Source organism: Lontra canadensis, unplaced genomic scaffold, assembly GCF_010015895.1.
Source record: "Lontra canadensis isolate GAN:19392208 unplaced genomic scaffold, GSC_riverotter_1.0 scaffold4, whole genome shotgun sequence".
Lineage (NCBI taxonomy): Eukaryota > Metazoa > Chordata > Mammalia > Carnivora > Mustelidae > Lontra > Lontra canadensis.
This window is the reverse complement of record NW_022630998.1, coordinates 29,904,302-29,928,310: the sequence shown is the minus strand read 5'-3', so window position 1 is coordinate 29,928,310 and position 24,009 is coordinate 29,904,302. Positions and strand designations below refer to the sequence as shown.

At 38.2% G+C, this 24,009-nt stretch overlaps 1 protein-coding gene across 4 annotated transcripts in view; it reads left to right on the top strand.

The window, feature by feature from the left end:
* The window catches only part of VCAN (versican), a 109,405-nt gene that overhangs the window by 74,582 nt on the left and 10,814 nt on the right, over positions 1 to 24,009 (top strand). For all 4 annotated transcript variants that reach the window (XM_032847149.1, XM_032847135.1, XM_032847140.1 and 1 more), the window contains 4 exons: positions 54 to 167; positions 1,730 to 1,843; positions 6,742 to 6,900; positions 8,159 to 8,241. In XM_032847149.1, the coding sequence (XP_032703040.1) occupies positions 54 to 167; positions 1,730 to 1,843; positions 6,742 to 6,900; positions 8,159 to 8,241 (470 nt within the window). The remainder of the gene's footprint in view (positions 1 to 53; positions 168 to 1,729; positions 1,844 to 6,741; positions 6,901 to 8,158; positions 8,242 to 24,009) is intronic.

Sequence of the window (24,009 nt, the reverse complement as noted above, 5' to 3'; positions counted from 1 at the left end):
TGGAAACCTGGATATGAGCCTAATTGCTTTTCTTACTTTCCTGAATATGGTAGGACCCGATCGTTGCAAAACGAACCCGTGCCTTAATGGAGGCACCTGTTACCCTACTGAAACTTCCTATGTGTGCACCTGTGTGCCGGGATTCAGTGGCGACCAGTGTGAACTTGGTAAGATGTTCTTGTCTGAAAGAGTGTAATGCTTTTCCAGAAGATATATTGGGCAGAATTTATATTGCTCAAAGGATTTCAGAGAAACCCATGTGTAAATGAATTATTTGTTAAATGACGTTAAAATCATAGAGTAATTTAAGTGGAGTCTGGGAAATGGGGACAGGTGTTTGCTGAATTTTGTTAATATACCCAAAACTCAGTGAAGCTTAGTGAGGTGAACAGTGTCTTTTTATAGTTTCTACAGATAGGCTTTACAAATGTCAAGTTGCCTAAATAGTAAGGAACTATTTTAATCTCTTTCCCCAGATCTGCATATCAATAATCAATTTAAATACACAAAAAATTTTAGAAAGCCGTATTTAAAAATGAAGGAGTTTAGTTTTTGTGTTTTGAGTTAACTTGCTCCTCTGAGGTGGGATGGGCAGGATCCTTCTCTAGTTCTCTCCAGAGGCCAGCCTGACGCACCTCTACCTGCATAAGTTTTGAGGTTGTTGTCCTCGTCTTTTTGGGTTTCAAGGAGTATCATTGTCTCTTTACTAAATCAGTTCCTTTTACTCTCACTTTTATTTAGGTTTCCTTTTCTTAAAAAAAAAAAATATGGTGGGACAAAAAAAAAAAAAGCTGGTGGGACAAGACTTAGACACAGCAAACAAAGGCACAGACACCACAGATGGCAGAATACATTTAGGTGACTGCGACTGTTCAGGCATGCCTATGTATGGGTTTGTGGCTTTCACCTTGAAAGCCGGGTGGATATGGGTAGGTCTGAGAAGGTTCTGAATCCAATGTACAGACGAGTTTACTTCCTACTCTAGTAGAGGGATTTTTAAGACTTCAGTGGGCATCAAAATCATGGGCAGGGCTTCTACAATACCAGTTGTTCCCATCCCCCGCCCCAAGGTCTGATTCTGGAGGTCTGGTTCGGGGGGCCACTGGGAATGTGCCTCTCTGACATTCTCAGGTAATGCTTATTCTGCTGGTCCAGGGACTACACTTGGAAGATCTCTGCCCTGGGCAGTTGGGATATCTTGAATGTTTGAAAGCCAAAGAGTAAATTATCATGTCTGTGTTTGAAGGAGATGACAGTCAGCAGAATGAAGGATGGAATGGAAAGGAAAAGGCCCAGTCAGGCCAGTTACATATTTTCAGTATTCCACAGGTATGGTAATCAGAGCATGAGCTAAGATTGAGGGTAGAATGTTCCAGGGATTTCTTTGTCAGTTCTAGGATTCATGTGCCCATCTAAAAGCAATGGAGAAAATGACCCTCCTATGAATAACTTTGAAATTTTTTTAGGGTTGCCAGATTTAGGAAATCAAGTGCAGGAAGGTCAGTTAAATTTGAATTTTGGGTTAAAAGAAAAGAATAATTTTTGAGTGTAAGTAGCCCTAAATACAGCATGGGATATATTTATACTAAAAAATTATTATTTTCTTAAAATCTGAAATTGACATTTAACTGGCTGTTCTTTCTGTTCTTTATCTGGTAACCTTATACTAATTAGGATCCTTTGACCTTTTCTGAAAGTATTTTTGTGGCCTTTTATGATTTTATTTCAGATTTTGATGAATGTCACTCTAACCCCTGTCGCAATGGAGCCACATGCGTTGATGGTTTTAATACGTTCAGGTGCCTCTGCCTTCCGAGCTATGTTGGTGCACTTTGTGAACAAGGTAAGAGCTCATGCAACATCTGTAGGATGAACAGGATAGCTATTTCATTTCAAATGTTACTTCTGGACGGCTTTTTGGCACAATTATTGGGTGTTTTCAGCAATGTTGGCCATACAGCATGTTTTTTCCTGCAAAGGAAATTCACGGATTACCTAAGTATGTTCAGTGTCCTTATGTGTCCATAGCCCATGGAAAACAGCATTGATTTAATCACTGATGTTTTGCTGATAGAACAAAATTGCAGACAGGCACACTGAGCTGAATTTAAGGACATCTAGCTCACAAAAGGAACCTTGTTGTCAGTATTCTTACTGAGGACAAACTAAGCATTGACCTTAATCCATCTGTGTAGCTTGTACCAAGGAGTATCGAATTCAGTGCTAGCTGCCTTTATTTTCTCCTCCTAAGCACTTGGGAGTCAATGGGCTTATTTTTCGTCATCAGTCATCTCTGGAGAATGCATTGGTATAGCTGTTAGAATGCATTAGCTTTGGCTTGGTAAATGTTACATAAAAGGTATTGTAAATCTGCTCAACGGGGAATTTTCCTACTACAAGAAGCATCTGCTTTTTCTGAATGAAACAAAGGCCTGTGTTCATGATTGCTTGAATCTCATGATCCCTGTAATTGGTATTTTATGGCCAACCTGAGAATGTATTTTAGGTGGTTAATGGTAACATTTCTTAGTCATCAATCAGAAACAAATTGCACGTTCGGCTATACTCAGCTTTGAAATTTTGATTTCCTTTACTTAAAGTCATACAGTGGTTTGGCTTTGACAAAAATGCCCAGTGCCAAACTTCCATTCCACCAGACAGAATGGAAATGCATTAGACACTCAGACACATTGGTCTGGCCCCACATTCTGCTTTACTGTGTTAATCCAGATGTCACCACAATTAGAACAAAACCGAAAGTGGCACGTATTGAACTGCCCATCAAAAAGGGTAGGTAATGGCTTCATTTCTAGTTTTTTTTTTTTTCTAGTTGCATAGGATGAGTCTATTTAGAATTTAAAAGGTAAATATGAAAACGGACCGGTCTCATCCTTTTCTTAAGGAAAACAGTAAGAAAGATGCCATTTCTTGAAGAAAACGTAAGGGTGAGATCCTTGAAGTATCACATATGCTACAACGATTCTGGCTTCCCTTAGTTCCAAGTCCGAGCAGCAATTCAAAAAATCACTCATTCAGCAAATGTTTACGGAGCACCTACTGTCTTCCAAGTGCTATCCTGGGTACTGGAGGTAGAACTTGGAGCAAACTAGACAAGATCCCCAGTCTGGTGACTCAACTTAATTCTTGGCAGGGAATAAAAAGAGATGCTATTTGTTGAATGCCTTATAGTTTATCAGATGTTCCCAGGTACATCATTTCGTTTAGTTGACAGTATCTCTGTGTGGCTAAATGGGCCAGAAATTGAGGCTCAGAGAAGTGATGTATTCAAGGTCACACAGCTAGTAAATTAGAGAGTGGGAAAAATGAACCTAGGCTGCCTTTTAAGGCCCAGGTTTATCTCAGTATCTTCACACTTTCAAAGTAACTCTCACAGATAAGCATTTTATTTACATGTGTATTAAAAAGGTTTTGCTTTTCTTCTCTCATTTGTAGTACCACTTAGTTTTCAGGTACATTCTGTTTTGTCTTAAAGCGAGTATACTTTCATTGCCATTATTTGCTGAGAAACAGCTTTCCCGGTCTGTTTACCCGACGCAGCTGTGCTTCTGTGATTTATTGCCAGGACCCTGAAAGATTTTTTTCTCCTCTTTGCAGGTTGCCTAAGAACAAATGTTTTTTTCATTAACAGCAGCATTGTTGTCTAAACAGTTTTCTATCCAAATTTCAGCAATGACTGTGTTGTTGTTTCTTCAGCTGACCTTTTCTTCTCTGCATTAGTAACTTCCCAACTCCCAGCAACTCTGGAATAAGGGACCTATTTTGGTAGTGATAACCGACATAAACTCTAGAAGGGGATCTTAGAACAGTATGGAGACAATTCTGTACACACTGGTTGCCCCAAACCAAAGTCAGGGGTAGGACTCACCAGCGAAAAGCACCAAAATGTTAACAGTTTCTTAAGGCTTGACAGCTCTATGTCCCGGATGTTGAAAATATTACCTACATGACATAAAGAGAATACATTTTTAGTAAAATTGTTTAAAAGTGATAGTTTTGGCTTCTGTAGTGATGAATGGGAGCTGTCACACTTTCCCTTACAACACACACAGGCAGCCAGCACACACACACACACACAACTAAATGTGGGTCTTTGTGATATAACCCATGCATTATAGTAGTCTTAAAGTGTAAGAAGTATTTCCCTATGTCAGATGATTTTTACAAAAATATCACCCAAATGTGTTGCTTTTAATGAATGAAATGTGTATCGTGCTCTTTTTAGGTGAAATTGGAAAAACACACTGCTTCTAATAACTGCTATCAGAATAGCATCCTAGAAGATGCTGCGGGATGCCTAGTCCTTCATTACATATTTAGAGAATTCATGAATAATAATTAAGTAAATCCACGTGGATATTTGGCTTTTTTTTCAATAAAGAGTCACTTTGTTAAGTAGTGTTTGCACATATATTCATAATCATTAGGACCATAAGTCTATGGTTTCAGTAGGATAGATGAATAAAAAAAATTAGCAAAAACCAACAAGCAGTCCCATTTGGACCTGTGTTCTGATAGGAATATATGCAACTGTTAACTGCAGAAGGTGTTATAGCGATGATGTGGTGATACATCTAAATTTTATGATCCTTTGGGTTTTTTGGTGTAAGAGAAAAAAATACTTAATGATAAACTGTTTTAATGATAAAACACAAAGAAAGAAGACTGGACTAAACCATTGGATTAATAGAGGATATGAGGGTATAGAAGCATTTTTTTTTTCCTAATGTCTTATTCGGAAAGGTAGGGATCCTCTTGAATTTTGAGCTGTGACTTAAAATATTATTAATTTCCATGGTTAAGGCAAGCTATGCTGATATAATAATACATTACTGACTTTGGCAGTAGAGTTTTCTAAAAAATCTTTCCAGTTCTCCTCCTTTATAAACTAACTCCCTCAAATATGAAGATCCATTTCCTGCCTACCCCTCCTACCTCACTTCTAAATCCTTCCATGGGGAGCATTGCAAAAGGAAATTTATAGCATCTAAGTCCCCCAACTGCACTTCATCCTTGGGGGCTACTTTAATCCCAAATCATCTAGCTGTGCCTTGATTCTTTTCCTGTGAGATTTGGTGATCTCCAGAAACACTTTAGTATAACTCAAACTTCCAGGGCGCAGTATCTAAACCAGTTAGTCAGCTGGCCGTAACCAAACAAGAAGCCAGATAGACTAAACTGAAATAAAGCCCGCTCTCCGAGATAAGTTGCATATGTTGTATGACGATGGTCAAAATCCCTGGAGCCAGGAAAACATGAAAAGCTCTCAGAATGCATACTTTCCCACAATTACAGAAAGAGGAGCAAATGGTGTGACAGACAGGAGACTATCTGACTATCAGTTTGGCCCCCAGGTCTGACGTATACAGAAAGCATGTATTTCATCTGGAAGGATTTTGTTTCCTTCATCAACCAGGAAGATTAGAGTAAGGGAGGGCAGTTCCTAGGTGATTTGGAAAGTTTTCTTGGTGCCTAAAATTCTATAAACTTTGTTAGTGTTTGCGTGTAACTAGTTCAGTGAATTTCTGAGGTATGTTTTGTGATAGTCAAAATTATTTCCAGTGATCATCATTGAATATGTACCATTGAGCCAACTGCTTTCCTATAAAAGTATTTAAAAACTGGCACGCTAGAATCTAGAACGTACAGCCGAAGCTTCCTGTCAGCGTAAAATTTAGATTTATTTGAAAAATGTTGACATCCTACCAGGACACTGGTTATAGTGTGCTGTTATAAAAGAGAAAATATGCATATACATATATAAACAGACATATATATATGAGTGTGTGTGTATGGCTTGGTGGAAGGTGGGGCACGAAGTTGAAGAACTTAAGTTATTTCTTTTTTTTTTTTTTTTAAGATTTTATTTATTTATTTGACAGAGAGAGAGATCACAAGTAGAGAGAGAGGCAGGCCGGGGGGTGGGGGGGGTGGGAGGAAGCAGGCTCCCTGATGAGCAGAGAGCCCTATGTGGGGCTCGATTCCAGGACCCTGAGATCATGTCCTGAGCCAAAGACAGAGGCTTAACCCACTGAGCCTCCCAGGCACCCAAGTTATTTGATTCTTAAAAAACTTAAAAGAAACTTAAAATCCTGATGCATTTATACAGGGAGTTACCTCTATTTCCTCTCCCTTAGAGAAAGGCCAGCAGTCCTAGCTATATCCCAGAAGCTGCCTACTGATGACAATTATTTTTTTTTCTCTTTGTAAATCTTATTTGACAAGATCCTGTGGCCACCCAGGGCTCTCTCTGGGAAGTGGTAAAGGAACTACTTAGCCTTTGAAGTCCTTATTCGAATAGGGCATTCATAATCCTATTAGCCAGAATTCTTATCTTATCACTTGAATGGCTCTCCTCAGAAAAGTTGTGTTGGTGAGGATTTAGCCCCAGTTGCTTTACAAGTGAGTCAGTAGACATTGCATCCTGAGAAGTTTTGTCTGGCCCCTCTGCCAGTTTTCTTTCCTGCTGACACTGGCTCTAAACAAGGAAACTGCAGTTAGATACTGCCTCTTCCGTCCAGAGACGTACAGCCACCCACTTGGCAGGAGTCAGTGAGCTGGCTTTACCATACTTCCTTTGTCATCATGACCAAATTTATTAACATGTAACTTCAGGGACATTGCACTGATACTGGCTTAGGTCTTCTTACCAACGCTCAGATCCATGAAGCTAGATTGAATGACATAGGTGAAGTTACTAAGCCCCTGCCTTGTTTCTTCCAGACACAGAGACGTGTGACTACGGCTGGCACAAATTCCAAGGGCAGTGCTACAAATACTTCGCCCACCGGCGCACATGGGATGCAGCTGAACGGGAGTGCCGTCTGCAGGGCGCGCATCTCACAAGCATCCTGTCTCATGAAGAACAGATGTTTGTGAACCGTATGTACCAAATAGACGCAGGGCTCCTGAAGCTTCGCTCTGTGTCCCCATCTTCTTCATTTTCTCTGTATCTAACCGAACAGATGTAGCTTCCTCCATTGCGGTTCAACTTATTAAATCCCTCTTCTGAACTACTTAAAACCGTCTCTCCTATGTGAGACCCCCACTTTGAGAAACACTCATCTCTAACAGAGGAAAGCCTTTCCTGGTCTTCAGCAATAGTGGGTGAAACGGCATGCTGTTGGTGGAGTCCAATGACGTTGCTGCTTGATCATTTTCTGACTTAGGAAAATGGCCACTTCTTATGGTTCCATCTCACTCTTGTCACAGCTGCCTTCGTAGTTCTGTTTTGAAGATGTGCACATGTTGTCCAGAGTTAAAGAGAAAATCGCTTTCAGTTCTTTTTATCCCACTAATTAAAATTGAATTGTCAATAGCACCCTAATCCTACCCTCTGCATAAAATTGGTTCTCATCCATGCTGCTAATGATTTTAGGCCATAGAAAGTGGGTTTCATATTAAGAACATGAACAAACGGAGAATGAAAGCTAATGAAACTTACTACCAGCCCTGCTGAATAACTTATTAAACTATAGCAAAGAGGAGGGCAGCTAGCTTTTATGTAGCAGTTTTTTTGATATGAAGCATTGTTCAATGCTCTATTAAATATGTTCTCATAATGCCTGCTGGCTTTCAGAAGTTTGGTTGTTAGGTAGCAATCTGTACAGAGGTTCAATTAACTTTCTTGCATGGTTTTCTTGTCAGTGATTCGTCTCATGATGAAATTAATTATTTTTGAAGACAGTTTTGTAGAACTGTCTGATCTAGGTATTCACTGTTCAAAATGCTTTAAGAAGAAACATGTGGCTTTCAAAGTGAGGCTAGCATGGGAATGATCTGTCACATTTTATTGGGTCACTGAATTTTTGCCAATGGCATAGCTTAATTTAAAAAAAATGGAAAGTTTTTATCATGAGTAAGGAAGGGAAAAATATTTAATTATAGTAAACTGCTAGGGAAATTATTTTCTTATGTCTGATATTTTAATGTTTCTCAATGTTTGTGAATTAGCTTTTTAGTTTAAAGCACATTGGGCAGAAGAACAAAAGATAGCTAGACTATGAGAGATTTTTATGAGCAACTAAATAAAAATCCAGCCAGAAAAGAGAATGCATGATTCACTCTGAAAATAATTTTGATACATTTCATCCATATATGGGAAAGGTAGTAAAAATATCTGTTGTTTCCCTTCTCTTAGGCGTGGGCCATGACTATCAGTGGATAGGCCTCAATGACAAGATGTTTGAACATGACTTCCGTTGGACTGATGGCAGCACACTGGTAAGTTGCTCATGAAAAATGATACCAATTCTGGGAACTTGGTAGTATGTGCTGATTGCATTTTACAGGGGGTGTATTTGATTGAGACCTATTAAGTGACTTGCTCAGGTTCACTCAGTAAGATAAATGAGTGTTAGAATAGAGTCACTGTGGCTCTCTTTGAAAGAGGAGTGTATCAGAGTCCATTGAACTGGAAAACCACATCAGCAGCAGAATTGCCTCAGGTTTGTCTTTCAGATGGTTATCTTTGCTTTTTATGGCTTAAAAAAAAAAAGGGAAAGAATAAATGTAAGAGAAAAAGCCTTGAAAAAAAAAAAAATCTACCTTTCCCTCTTATATAACTGCACTGGAAATCTATGCGGCATAGCTCATTTTTATCCAAACCAAGATGCTCATTTTTTTCATCTTAAAAAAGATTGCTGAATTATGATCTTGTGGATTTTCTTCCATTCAAACTCTGCTGACTAATTATATATTTTAAGCTTTTTCTGCCTCTTAAAGAAAGGAGTAGAATGGTAACACGGCCCCAAACTTGAATTGGCTGAAATAAGATTTTGGGGACAGCTGAACCTGTTTTGAGTCACTACTCTGAATACATATGAGTATAATTTTTTAAAAATAGTTCAAGTGTGATTAGCTATATACTAGTGGTTCTAGGCACTGGCTGTTCATTAGAATCACCTGGGAACATAATTTAACAACTGGTGCCTAGGCATCAACTCAAATTCATTAAAGCAAATCCCCACTTTGCTTTTTAAAAATTATCACTAGAAAAAAACAAAACAAAACAAAACCCTGGTGGCTGGCTGTATTTTCCACGTGTTCTCCAGGTGACTCTAAAATGCAGACAAGTTGGGATCCATTGGGCTGGACAATAAGTATAAATTCAATTCTAAATTAGATAAATAACAGGAAGAATTGAAAATAATGTTTAAGCTCTTTGTGTGAATTTATTTAGGTACCTAAGATTCATTCATTACTTGCCATTCATGTGGATTTAATGAGTTTGGCAAAATGTAAAATTCATCCTTAGAACAGATGCCGAAGGAATTTCTGCTTTTGGATGTTCTCCTCTGTCTGCTGAAGGAAGCTTTTCTGTGTTCTTATGGACATACCGCTCAGCTCATCTTTGTGTTGGTTGCTATACTCAGCACCTTGCATTTGTGTATTCCCCACAATAACCTCTAAGAGAGGTATGAAGTGTTTTATAGGTATAGAAAGGGAAGGTCAGTTAGGCTGAAATTTTTGCCCGGAGTCACAGAGCTATTAAGTGATGAAGCCAGTCTCCAAAGCCATGCTTTATTTTGGCTGGCACCTCCTTGACTTGAAATGATATCCCTTATTACATTTTGCCTTTAGCAACCCTGAAATAAAATCTGGCCTCCCCTCTCTGTGTCATCATGCCTTATCTTTAATCTGGACTGTTGTCACTCAGGTCCAAACGTAGGTCATTTGGCAAGATGCAGAAAAAACAGGGAAGGTAGATTGTCAATGAAATACATTCCCACTAAAATATGTGAACCACATTCTCTGGATCAATACTCCTTGTTTTATAATTGTCCTAACTGGACAATTGTTGCATCTGTTTATTTTTATTTTGCTAAAATGAATAATAATTTCAGGGGGGATAATTTTGGTCAGTTAGATTAATAGGCTGGTAGGCCATGAGTTCTTCTATATTAATTTTAACTGAAGATGGACTATTTTGCTTTTATTAATTTAATTTATATGTGAACATAAAAACTAAAGGATTTTTTTTCCTGTATGTTAAAACTGTTTTTATAATTTTGTTGATGTATTTTTATATAGTATAGACATTTGTTGAGTTTTCTTTTGTGGAAAGAATTATTTCGTTCCTATGGTGTTATTTGGGTCTAAAGACCCTCTGTTGATCTTCCTCCCATACACTTTCCCTTATACATAGCCCACTGAAAAGTGCAGGTTCTGTGAGGTCCCAACCATATTAGAGAAACTAGAAAGCCAAGGACTCAGGTAGGGTTCTTGTTGATACTTACTTGTGCCTTGCAGACCGTGACCACAAATTATCTCACGGTGTCCATATGTGTTCTTACCCTGAGCCTGGAATAGCTGCATTTGGCCGGGTATAATGTATGTAAAGTCCGTCATCTGCTACATACCGCCCTGATTAGACGAAGTCCCCAACTTCCAGTCTGTTGTTGATTATATAGAATTGATTTGTTTTCATTCATGGCATTTTTTTGTATGTTTCTAGATGTTTATTCTGGTCATTAGCAGTTCAGTTTTTCAAAGAAGTGGTTCTCTTGCTCGCTTTTTCTTTCTTATGGTGTCTGGGACAAGGCCATATACTACCTATGAGCTTGGCTAATGACACTGAAATTGGCTTGTAGCTGGTAGCTGTGTCGGGGTCTCTAAAGCATCTCAGGGAACCTTTCTCTCCTGCCAGGTGCCATTCAGTGAGCCTTCACTCATCAAATGTCACTCTGCCACTGTGCCCAAGCAAGCCAACTTAACGATTTTTTTTTTCTGTGTCCATTAATTTTTAATGGACTATGAAAAATACTGTAAAAAAATAACTTCATTGCCATTTCCATGGTCCAGACTGGTCCTCAACTTAGTAAATAAGCGAGCATTACACTTTGCAAAAAACAAATCTTGATCTTCCCAGGAAATTTTCCAGAGGAAGATAACATCCCTCGTGTTCTGGTGAACCTTACCCTAAATAAGTTTACATTTTTACACTAAAACCCAAAGGTTATGAAGAGAGCATCAAGTGAAGCCCTCAGTTTGAAGAAGGCAGCAGATGAATTACATAAACAAGGAAAGTGTATCAAAGAAATGACACAAGCAAATCCAGAAAGCACTCTAACAGACCCTTGGTCCCTTCTTAATTCCCTCTTTGTGTCAAATAAAAGTGTGCTAAGGAGTGTCCCTAACTTTGAACATTTTGGAACAGAAAAGACCATCTGCCCTCCCTCCCATTTGACTGATCTCTGGCCCACTCTGCTTTTGTAGCCACCCTCGACTGCCTCTATCCCTTCCTTTCTGAGACGGCCTTAGGTGTCTCTTCAACTCGTTTGTAGTTCTTTCTGCAGCCACCATCCCCTTAACAGGTTCCATATGTTTGCAGGCTTTGACTAAAATAGGTCTTCTTTGTTTCGCTGTTTACTCCAAGTGTCTTGCCTTTGAAAAAATCCCTAATAGTAAACTCTCCGTCTTCAAGGGAAAGCTGTATCTGCTTACACTTGGAAATGGTGTTACCTTGACTGTGTGCAATTTTAAGGACTTTGTTTATGTTTTAAAGTGATTTCTCCCCTCTCCCCTTTGCCCCCATTTTTTGTTTGAAAGATTTAGTAGAGCTTATTCTCCTTGGGAGGTAGAGCAGTATTAAAATCAAAAGAACCTTTGATAGTTACCATATATCATCTTTTATTATTCGGTCCTACAATTCAGTAAAAACAAACTAGTTTCTACTAGGTTTTTCAGTCTCAATAATTTCTTTTCTTGAAATAATAAAACTGTGCTTCCAATAAACTTGTAGTATAATTATAACATATTTACATGATTATGCTTTATAGCTAGACTAAATCAATTTATATGCTTATACTAAATTAATAATGTTATTTGGCCGAGTTATTTAAATTGCCCTTGTTCTTCAGATTCTGATTGACCCATTCCACATTATTGGCCCATATAATATGGTGTTGATAACATGCCATATTCCTGCTTTTGTTGTATCTTTGAAGTCCTTTTTTATTATTATTTGGGGTGTTTACCCAATAAGTTTCACAAAAGTGTACTCAGTGCAGAGACTGGGTCTAGCCTTACCCTTGTGATTTCCATTAAGGTTATTTTCTCCTAACACATTTCAGTTTTTATTTTGTTACTTGGTTTTCGAATAACTAGTCACATTTCAATTTGTCCCTTGGTTTTCTACTAATGAGTTATTCTTTAACTTGACTATTGATCTCTTAACAGTGAAATGCCCCAAGTGCTTTATTAGAAACTGACAAATAACTTCAATAATGAATTACTTTACTTGTCACCCAAGTAATGTCTTCAAAGACACTAAGTTAAACCATCCAAGTTAAATACACATGAAAGCTGGCAAACTTAAACAAACACTTCTTATCTAGCTTCTATACTTTTAGCTGACTTTTAAGTTCTTTCTTTAACCTAATTGTTAAATGAATGACTAGTCTGAAGTGTTTCCCCCAGATCTGGTTTCCAGTGCCTATGACCTGCCTCTCCCCGTGCTATGAACTCTTGTTACTCTCTTTTTGAAATTTTGTATACCTTCCTCTTGCCTTCAATATAAAATTCTGATTATTAGTGTGCTATACCAAGCCCAGCAATTCCACCTGCCTTCCTAAGCTGTATCATCTCAAAATATTCACAGTTCCTGGAATGAGCCATGACACCTAACTCCTGAAGTTCTTTGCATAGCCTTGCCCTAGTGCTTAGAATGTTCTTATCTCTTGTCCTAATTTTATTTAATTAACGTTCAAATGACATGTTTAGCTGACTCCCCTTCGTCTCGGAAGACTACCCATTTGAGTGTGACTAAGAGCTCCTCTACTGTGTTCCAGAAGCCCCTTGTGTCCCTTTCCCATCTACCACCATCCCCTGTGGGGCTGACTTCCTGCCACCGAGCTTTCTAAATCAGGGAGTAACTTTCATCTCTATTTTTTCGGCACCTGGCAGAATTGTTGACAAAAATAGATACTTAATAATTTTTTAATGATAATTAATATTTATACATTGCTTAACCAACTTACTGTTACATGTTGAGTCATTAAATGGCCAGTTAAGTCTTTTAGCAGACTCTCTTTGTGACAATTCTTGTTCATCTAAGTTAAATATTTTATTTAATGTTGTGCCAATATGAAAAACTTAAAACATAGTAGGTGAGATTTCAAAAATGGTGAAAAGAAAAAAAAAAGTTCTCCCCAAACAGATATATATAACTGGGTATAATGCATCTTACAAAAGTTATTAACCCAAAGGAAAACAGATGTGCCTACTGGAAATGATGACAGTCTTGTCCATGGTTGTCCCAAGAATACATTTACAGTAAGCTTTGGGAAGAAAAAAATGGGAAGCAAACTTTTCAGCCTCTGCCACCCCTGCGGGTTTGAGTTATATCAGGACAGATTTTCCATGAAGCTTTAGGAAACCAACAATTACTCAAAACTTAGAAGAGGATTTTTTTTTCAAGATAGGTACACATTCTGTCATTGCACTTTCTAAAGAAAAATGACTTAAAAAACAAAAAACAAACAAACAAAAACCCTTGTTAAACCATAAGTGACTCTTAATCTCACAAAACAAACTGAGGGTTGCTGGGGGAAGGGGGGTTGGGAGAGGAGGGGTGGGGCTATGGACATTGGGGAGGGTATGTGCTATGGTGAGTGCTGTGAAGTGTGTAAACCTGGAGATTCACAGACCTGTACCCCTGGGGAAAAAAAATATATGTTTATAAAAAATAAAAAAAATAAAAAATTAAAAAAAACCCTTGTTATCCAAAAACAAGCAAAAGAAAATCTTACTCCTGAATGTTATCAGATCATTTTATTATAGACTGGTTGACCAAGAATGAATTGGTTGCCTGAGGCTGGACAGGGCTTCATTTATTCACCTTCTCTCTGAGTCGATTTTTTCAAACACAGAGAGAGGCAGACATCAGGAACACTATGGAGTCATTTATCCTGCCCTGTCTGTGTGTTTCCTAGCAAAATCATTTCCATAACTTTCTTTTCAACTATAGACTATGGTGTGTCTGTGGATAGCACAATTAGGGACTGGACACTATTAGGTGCCTTCATGACACTACTTTGTATAACAGATCTCTGCAGCCAATGATTTAACATCAACCTGTGGCCCTCAGGTGACAACTGTTACTGTCTTGCTCCCTCCTCTCTCTGTCAGGAAGAAATTCTGACGGGAGAATCTGGTCCCTTCTCTCTTCTCTTTAGTGAGTTTCTGCAGCACCATCAAAGCTTACCCCTCACTACTGGGGATTGGATGCTTCAGCGGATCAGAAGCGGTCAGTTCAAAGAAAAACGTCACCTTAGATAGTGTTGGCCAGAGGTTGAGGATTGAATGGAACTGACAATCCAGTTCCCTTTTAAAAATATTGAAGAACTTCTGGAAAGTTTGATTTGTTTGGTGAAAAAAAAAAAAAAAATCCCTGACTTTATTCTTAGGCATTTAAAAAAAAAAAAAAAATTTCTATGCCCCTTTCACATTTCCTTCTGCCATCTCTATTCTTTTTTTTTTTTTTAAAGATTTTATTTATTTATTTGAAACAGAGAGAGAGAGATCACAAGTATGCAGAGAGGCAGGCATAGAGAAAGAGGAGAAAGCAGGCTCCCCGCTGAGCAGAGAGCCTGATGCGGGCCTCGATCCCAGGATCCTGAGATCATGACCTGAGCTGAAGGCAGAGGCTTAACCCACTGAGCCACCCAGGCGCCCTGCCATCTCTATTCTGTCGGCACGCTGACTCACCGTAAGAAGCTGCTTGCTGGTTTGTCAGCTTCCCAGGAAGTAGTCTTGGCCTCCTTCACTCTCCAGCGTACTGCTGGAGGAAACAAAAATTTCATCTCCTCTGCTCTTGTCTCACTCCATCCAGCAAGTTCTCAAATAAGTTCTTAATTCACAGAACCATAAAAATCTTATTTTCTAGCTTTAACCAACTCATCTTACCCCCTGATAGTTATGAGACAGATTACAAAAGGCTAATTGGTAGGCTTTTGCACTTAAAAATATCCCACTTGAAAGCCATTTATGGAAAATAAGTGAATTTTGCTTTTTTTTTTTTTTTTTTTTTTTGGATAAGCATGGTTCAGCACTGGCAAGCTGCACACCTGGAATTTGGGACAATGGGTTACCCTCCTGGTTAGAGTTGATGCATGAGAAGAGCCAGATTTGTGGATTGACTTCAAATACAGACATCCCTTTTTTCATAAATAAACATGTCAGTCTGTCACACAAAATATTGTGAGAAAACCCAGCTTTGAAAAAAGGTAGAAACCATAAAGAAATAGCCCTAAACTCAGGAAGAGACACTTAAAAGGGGCAGAGAAAAGGAGTAACAAGTCGCAGGCCATAAACCATTATTTTTCTTCTGCAGGACTGTATCATTATTCCCCTTTTATAAACACAAAGGTTCCTATCCTCCTCCCTTTCCCAGATGTCTTGGACATTGAAAAGAGAATCAAGAGTATGAACTAATTCCCACTGTTTTCCAAGCTTGTTTGTAGGTTTCTGCTCGTTTGAAAAGATTGCCCATAATTTGGCAGAAAACAATGAAAAACAAAAGCCCCAAACCAAAAACTTAAGGTTTACTTTTTCTACCTGAAAATGTTAGAAGACTTTCGAAAAATTATTTGCAGATGGATGTGTGTCCGCTGTGGTGTGGTTTGAGCTCCGAGTCCAATGCCACTTCTCTATGAACAAGTCACACTGCATATCAACATTAATTTAATTATGTTAAACCTCACAGGCTTCATTATATTAACCTAAAAGCCAAGGAAAACATATGCTGTTTCCTCATCCTTTAACACATTACTCATGAGTGAAAGAATTCCCAGTTTCTGTTCTGCAGAAGACCACTGAGCTCTTAATAAAAGCTCATACTTGTGTTGCAGTTCAGCTTGATTGGAAACCAAGAACTGGTTCTTGTGATTCTGCATGTGAAATAAAACAAGTCACAGAGTGGTTCCGGAACACAAAACCCTCATCTCTGCCTTGCCTTTCCTTGAGTGCAGATAGCTAATGATAGGTCAGGTAGCTGGAAGAACACTTACCCATCACTGGAAAATCATTTCATCATTGACAAGATTACCCTTCAGAAAATTATCAATGCAGTAGTTCCTTCTCATGGAGGCTTTTCCAGCAGTGCTCTGTGAACCTCTAAAATCCCGTACAGAAATTTACATTTAATTGCTAATTGCTTTAGTGCAATTCACCAATTCACGGAAAAGGCAAACAAAAATGTAGAATGGGTTTTGGCAGTTTCCCACTGCATGCGGATGGGATCCTTAGCACTTCCTGACTGAAGACCTCTGCAAACAAGCTTGGGGTGAAGGAACCCACCAGCACCATTTGAGGTGGGGGTTAAATGCAAAGGGCTCCTTGGGGCTCTGTCTGCCCTCCCACCCCTGACCCAAGTGCTCTCACAGTGGGAGGAACTCACATCCTTTGGAAAATGCTGTTGATAATTACAGCTTTGCAGGCCAGTGAGCTCACGCTATTACACAAGATTATTGTCTCTCCCGCACAGACACTTGCCAGCTAGCAAAATAATGGACATATTGGCACTTTAACAACTATCAGGAGACCCTAAGTTAGTTTTTCTTCCCTTCAGCATATTTAAGTTTGTAGGCTCCAACTCCAGCCTGCCAGCCCAGGGCAATGACACCAAAACAAATGTCTCTTTCTCCATTAAAAACAAGCTGTTCTTTTCCTTTTGGTGTGAAAGACAACAGGAAAACCTTAACCTCCCTTAAAACATAAATAAAGCAGGCCCCGGCCAGAGTAACCTTAAGCAAGTATCAGGATCATTAGTGGTGTATCTCTCCTGGAAGGCAGGTCATTTGCCCCCAGGAGTTAAATAAAACAAAGTGAAATATACCCTCCACAGACTGGAAACAAACGCCTATTGTGTACCACAGCCATCTAGGGGGGGACAAAGGCATTTTAAAGTTACCAAATGTTTTGATTTCTGTAATAAGTAGTCCTCCTAACTTCCTTGCAGATAACCGTTTGACCTCTGTTCTGAAAGGCTGGGGGTAATCCAGAGTGATTATTCTGAGTTCTGTATTTTGTGAAAAGGTGGTTTCTTATCAGTGTATGTTTCAAATGGGGAAGCAGTCCTCTTGGGAAAGCGTTTTCTATTTGTGGAGTTTGCTTTTATACTTGGTGGTTATCTGTTTCCCCTTGGTATCGCCTGTGTTTGGGTGTTACTTGGAGCTGTGAGAGCACAGCCATGGCACCCTCAGTCCCAGGTGATGACAGGGCTTTGCACAGAGAAATCAGCTCTGAATCCAGGTGCCACTTTTTGTGGCTAGTCTGGATAAGTTTTTGCCTAAAAACAAACAACATGTGAATCACACTGCAGACATCAATTTGCGTGCACAAATAGGTATTTGTCTATGATCCACCCTGTCGTAAGGATTTGGGGTGGAGAGTATATATTCAGCATTGCTTCCGATGCAGTTTCACCACTGATGTAAACATAAATAATCTGATAATTTTAAAAGTCAAAATGGAGAAAAATCAACTATTGTAGATGAACTTTCCAATCAGATAGAAAATTCAGATTATAGCTGCCATGACCTATAACAAAAGAAAATGCAATCTCATGGGTAAATCCTGTTTAGCTGAGGTCCGTCTTCTAGCAAAATACTCTCTTTATGCTTTCCCTCACAAAACTGAGAGGACATACCACAGATAACCCTTTAATCTTGCCACATGAAGGAAATAATCATGATGGAGGGGGGTATTTTAAATTCTGTTAAGTAGCTTGGTTGGTAATTCATAATATAATAATGGATAGACATCACCACCTAGTGGCCATATTGTATTTTGTGTTTCAAACCACATACCCAGAACTCCACTTAGATCTAGTAAGAATAGCGTTCCCTGTGAATTAAGTTCCTGTAGTTTTGAGTGTAAAAATTCTAGTGTGGTCTGCATTATACTGTGAACTTAAAAGTTAAATGTGAAATTAGATGATTTTTCAAATGCACTGTGAGGCTAACACACGGAGCCACATGCTTAGTAAGTTCCCAACAACTGAGGCAAATATTGGATCCAGTCTTTCCCATATCTTCACTTTATACACAGTAAGAGAACACAGTGGAAAGTTTTCCTTGGCCAGTTTCACTGGTATGTGAACCTAGAGGACTTTTTTGGTTTTCTTATGAAACTTTTTACAGTGAATTAAATTAGCAGTGTTTGGGGGAGGGAGAGTAAGTAGAAAGCAGTGACTAGACCCTTCATGGAAAGATTCTAAGTTATAGCTGGAAGACTTAGGAAGTTTTCCCAACAAGTACAATAATATATTATGTCACAGGACAGCTTCACTGGACAAATGTCAAGAATGGTTTTTATCAATGGAATGTGTATGATTTATTAAGTGTACTTAGCAAAATCCATAATAGTTCTAAAACATAGAGGCTTTAATTGGCCACTTAAGATAATCTAAATTATAGTGAATTTTAAAGAATAAAAAGTGACTCTGTCTAAGCTAAAGAAGTATAGCTAAATATGTGGATAGGTGGATGATAAATAAATAGATGATAGGTTGATATATAGATAGATAGATAGATAGATAGATAGACAAATAGAGTGGGTCCTTGGTGGCTGCAGATTCAAGATTTGCAGTTTCAGTTATAACAAGAGACCCTAAAGATCTACAATATGAAATAATTTGTACTTCTTTCTCAGGTTCAAATTTGAACCATACTCAGTTGTTTACTAGTGTGTAAGAATTCTTCAATTACCTCTCATGTGTTTCTAGTAGATAGCTTGATTTTAGCACCTCAAGAGGTCTATTGCTACTTATTCCTCTATCAATTTAAACATGTTGGATCTTCTGTATTGTATTTATGGTGGAACCTATCTGCCGCACAGTTCTGTGGAAATAGGAGGCATTTCTAATTATCCTAGATAATTCTTCTCTAGTGCCAAGAAGTACTGTATTTGTAGGGGTGTGTGTATCTGTGTGTGTCTGTATTTCTGTGTTTGTGACTGATAGTGGTAAATCTCACATTTTTTTTTTTTTCACAAAAAGATGAACTTCAATTTAATTAGTATCTGTGAAAATTCTGCTTTCTTTTTAGTAAAGAGGAAGAGAAATCAAAAAATTCTAAAGAGTATCTAACTTTTTAGGAGAAATACATAGTGCCACTCATTATTCTTTATAGTTATTTGTCCAAGTTAAGAAATCATAAAACTCAGTGAAAAGAATTTGAAATGGGTCAAATATGGAGAAAAGTTAATTATCAATGAAGTTTTGATAGGACCAGTTGCTTTGAACACTTCTTTGTTTTAAGATGCTGATAGAAAGGATTTAAAATTAAAGTCAAAAATAAAGAGTTCAATGTTTCTGGGATTCTTTCTCCACTAGAGGTTGAAAATGACCTTGTACCTTCAAAGTTTTGGTTTTTGAATTGACAGTCTCTTGGAAAGATGTGTTTTTAAAAAACTTGTTTTTTTCCAAACATACTATTGGGAAAGTTGCATGGAGGGATAAGGCTAAGTCAGTCTGTGTTTCAAGAACCTCCCTTGCTCCGGTCTTTACTTTTCACCACCTAGCTGGTAGCATTTTTCCTCCTAAATGGATTTGCTTATATACGTATCAAGTAAAGGACCAGCTGGGTTGTGACTGTCCCAGCAGTAACTGATTAATACTGGATATCTTGTTTCTTTTCTTTAACTGAGAGCCATGCTCAAAGCTGAACCCAAGAAACTCCTTTTCTAAAAGCAAAGCAAAGGAACTAGTTTATTTCTAAATCTTGGATATTTCTGAAATAATGTTTTTTTAACCTCAGAAAAAAAAAGGCAGTTATCCATCTCCACATAAGGAAAAGGTCAATTTAGTCTCATTACATTTTTATCATCAATTTGTTTTGTTCATGCCTGTGATACCAGTTATCTGCTGAGACTTTAGGGCCATTGATCATGGCCCCGTGGTGTGTATTTTAAAGATAAAAAGTGTGTCCAGTATCTCTGAGTGATAGTTGGGACTCCTAGACACTATATAACCAGAGATTTACCTTGAAAGGATGTCAACCCTATCTAACTTGAGTAGATTGCTAATAACTTTCCAAAGCAGAGACCCCACCTCTACCCCCAAACACACACACACACACACACACACACACACCACACTTTATCCTGCTCAGTGTGTTTATGGAATCAAGTTGGAGACTTGCAAAGCTCTGGGAAGAGAAAGTATCTCTTCAGCCATGCTGCTTGAGAAGAATGAGTCAGGTCCCTTGTAGGTCTGTGAAATTGAGGTCACTTGTTGAGACTGAAGAGTTTTGGCAGACAGAGAATTTTTGCGTGCTCCAGAGGACCTGCAGGTTAATTCTTTGGTTTTATGTTAAGGTGAGACAGAAACAAATTTTTTACAATAAAATACAAATTATTTGGAACAACGTAAGCTAAACATCTATAAAGTTTGATAGATTTTGGTGAATAACTTCGGTCTCTTCTGAGTTTTTCTTTTTGATATCAGGACTGATTGAAAATGAGTTCTCTGGTTTGTGGAGACAGTTTTCATGTGAGAGAACCATGCTTCGCTGTTGGATTGTGGCCAGGATTTTTTGAATCATTTTATGCTTTTGGCAGTTGACTTGTTTGAACCCATTTGGGGGAAAAAGAAAGAGAAAGCAATAACTGAAAAGTTATTAAATCCAATTTAATTGAAATAGTTGTCTTTTTTGGCACTTGTTTTCTATAGATACAGAGAAGTCATTTAACTGGAACTCTTTGTCATACAATAGACAACATGAAGCAATTTCATACTGATACAAAATAATATACAAGTTTGTTATAGATTAGGTAGAAAATTTTCTACCTTGAGGAGGCTTCTTCTGTGTCAGCTACTTGAGTTTTATGTCGTGATTTTCTTTGCTGTAGAAGAGAATGAAAATGCAAAGTAATTTAGGGTTCTCTTTTCAGATATAGTCTTCATCTAATTCTGCTTTCTTGGCGAGGCAATGAGAGTTTGGGGTTTGGGTTGGAGCACATGAGTCTCTGAGACACAGACAGACATTCAGAGGTCTGATCAGCGTTTGTTTTTGTTGATGGTGTTAAAATGAATTCTCTGCAAACCATGCTGGCTTTTTTGGAATAATTCTTAGTTTGCCCATCCAGCCCTAGAATAGGGTTGATTTAGGGGAGATCACCCAGGATGTCTGCTTAGAATTCCAAATGAAGAGAAAAAATATCAAGATGGGAGTGGGGGTATTTTTCTCTGCTCGTTCCAGGAATCTACGTTTCTGTATGTATAAGACACTGCCTATATGAGAGAGGCTCTATTAACATTCTTATAACTCAGAATTGATTTCCTGAGCAGAGATGTCTATCTAACATTTAACTTTAGTGAGAAAAATACATTATTAAACCTGAAGTCAACGATTTATTTTTTATACTCTTTCCCCTGCAAGTGATATTAAAAATAAAGCTATAAAGAATTCCGGGAGAAACAAAGAAAGTTATTCAGAAAAGTGAAGTTTCCTTTGCTAAGTTAGTTAGGCAATAACATGGAGCAAAATCAAAGCATCCTAGCCAAAATAAATCTGCACAATGGAGCTATCAGATATGAGGTAATAGTGTGACATGCCTGTGGGTATCAGACATTCTTGTAAAAACCACAGACCCAAAGTTTGGTCCTGCACCATTAAGCCACAGTTCTGCCCAAGCAATGACACAGAACACAGGTTTTAAATCACTGTTGCAAGCCAAATGTAATTCCTACCAAAAACAATTAAATCTTTTACCAGAGGTCTGTGTCTGGGCAGCTTAAGCCCTGAGAATCACTTCAGTGGCATGGAATCTGAATCTCATTTCAGTGTGAAAATGAGACGATCATTGTTCAGATCAGGAGGAAATGTCAGCTGCAAAATCCATGGCAGTCAAGTAACTGGTAACTTGAAGTGATATTTGTTGAGGTTAGATCAGAAAAAGTTTAGCTAAGAATTTTACAAGTTCTTTCTGATTGCTGTATAGATCATTTTACAATGTTCATTTTTACCGATTCGAAAAATAATTTATGCTCACTCTAGGGAAGTGAAAAATGTATAAGAATATATGGAATAAAATATTATCTCTGTCTCATATAACTCAGATATAAACTTTGTCACATTTTGCTGCATTTCCTTTTGGTCTTTCACAGACATGCACATGGGCACATGCGTGCACACACACATATACACACACAGCTATATCTGAGAGTATGTGTAAAATTTGGATCATTGTGTATTTTTAGTATTTTGCTTTTTAATTTTAACTTAACACATCTTTTAATATTTTCTGTCTCCTTATATATTTTTCACAGACAAATAATTTAATGGTTATATAACATATTATTTGTTTGACCATAATTTATTGAATACATATTCACTCCATAGATTTTTACCCATTTACTGCTAGTATAAATAATATTTTGGATAAACTATTGTTCACACCTCTGATTACTTTTTAAGATAGAATTTTAGAAGTGGAATTAGGGGGTCTAAGGGTTGGAACTTTTTGAGGCTCTTGATATGTATTACCAACTGTTTTCCTGAATGGTACTGCCTGTCTTGCCCAGCATTTGGTAGCCGCAAGCAACATCTTCAATTAGAAGTTGATATGAAGGGGCACCTGGGTGGCTCAGTGGGTTAAAGCCTCTGCCTTCGGCTCGGGTCATGATCCCGGGGTCCTGGGATCGAGCCCCGCATCGGGCTCTCTGCTCAGCGGGGAGCCTGCTTCCTCCTCTCTCTCTGCCTGCCCTCTGCCTGCCTCTCTGCCTACTTGTGATCTCTGTCTGTCAAATAAATAAATTAAAAAAAAAAAGAAGTTGATATGAATAAGGAAGAAGGCAACACACGCTGTTGTTCATTATTACTAAATATCAAATTATTTATTAAACAATACCAGTATGTGCAGGCATAATTCCCAGCACTAAGGATACAGTAGTAAACAGAAGAGCCCCAAATTCATGTCTTTTTTTTTTTTTAAGATTTTTATGTATTTATTTGATAGACAGAGATCACAAGTAGGCAGAGAGAGAGGCAGAGAGAGAGAGGAGGAAGCAGGCTTCCTGGCGAACAGAGAGCCCTATGAGGGGCTCGATCCCAGGACCCTGAGATCATGACCTGAGCCGAAGGCAGAGGCTTTAACCCACTGAGCCACTCAGGCGCCCCCCAAATTCATGTCTTCAATGAGTTTACATTCTACTAAGGAGAAAACAATACAATGCATAAATTATATGGGACAGGAGAAGCTAATAGTTGTTATGAAGACAAAGCAAGGAAGAGACATGAGCAGTGTGGGTAGGGACAAAGAAGCAGGGAGCATTGCATAGTTTGCACATTCTATTGAGATCTTCAAAAATGTTCCACCTCTGAGGACTTTTATTTGTTTCATGTAAGAGTTTAGTTAGAAAGTTACCTAGAAATTATTGAGCTCCAAAATCCATAAGTATCTCAGGAACTCTGGAACCTTTGGCCATTAGAAAGTATGAAATACAGATCTTTGTTAGTTTCAAGGCATTCCTATTCCTTTATTTATTAATTTCATTTAGTGTAAGAATTTTTATTTTGATCCTGCTTTAATTTATCTGCTAAAGGCCACTTAGTTATATAGACCAGCAATAGGCTGAATATGACTTATATCTCTGCTTTCTTTTCCCATTTTCTTGTTTATTATCTATTTTAAAAGAGTAGCAAACAAACAAACAAAAACAAACATAGGTGGAGGGTGAGGGATGATAAGGGATGTCAGTTTACAAAGAGAAGGAAATGGAGAAATAATTGGAAACCCATTTTAGAGCAAATGTCAGTTCCTGGTTGCGGGGCGACCTGCCAGTCAAAGACGCTTTGGTGAGTATGGTCCTGTGAGCAACTTTCCAAGGCCAACTCAGTGTGGTACCATTCAGGCTACTAAATTGAATTTCAGTCCATAAAATTCGTGGATTTTCACCAGAAAAATAAAAACACCCTTCATTCTGTGTTTTGGTAAACAAACAAACCAAAAGACCCACAAAAATACAAAACAAAAATTAAAACACCA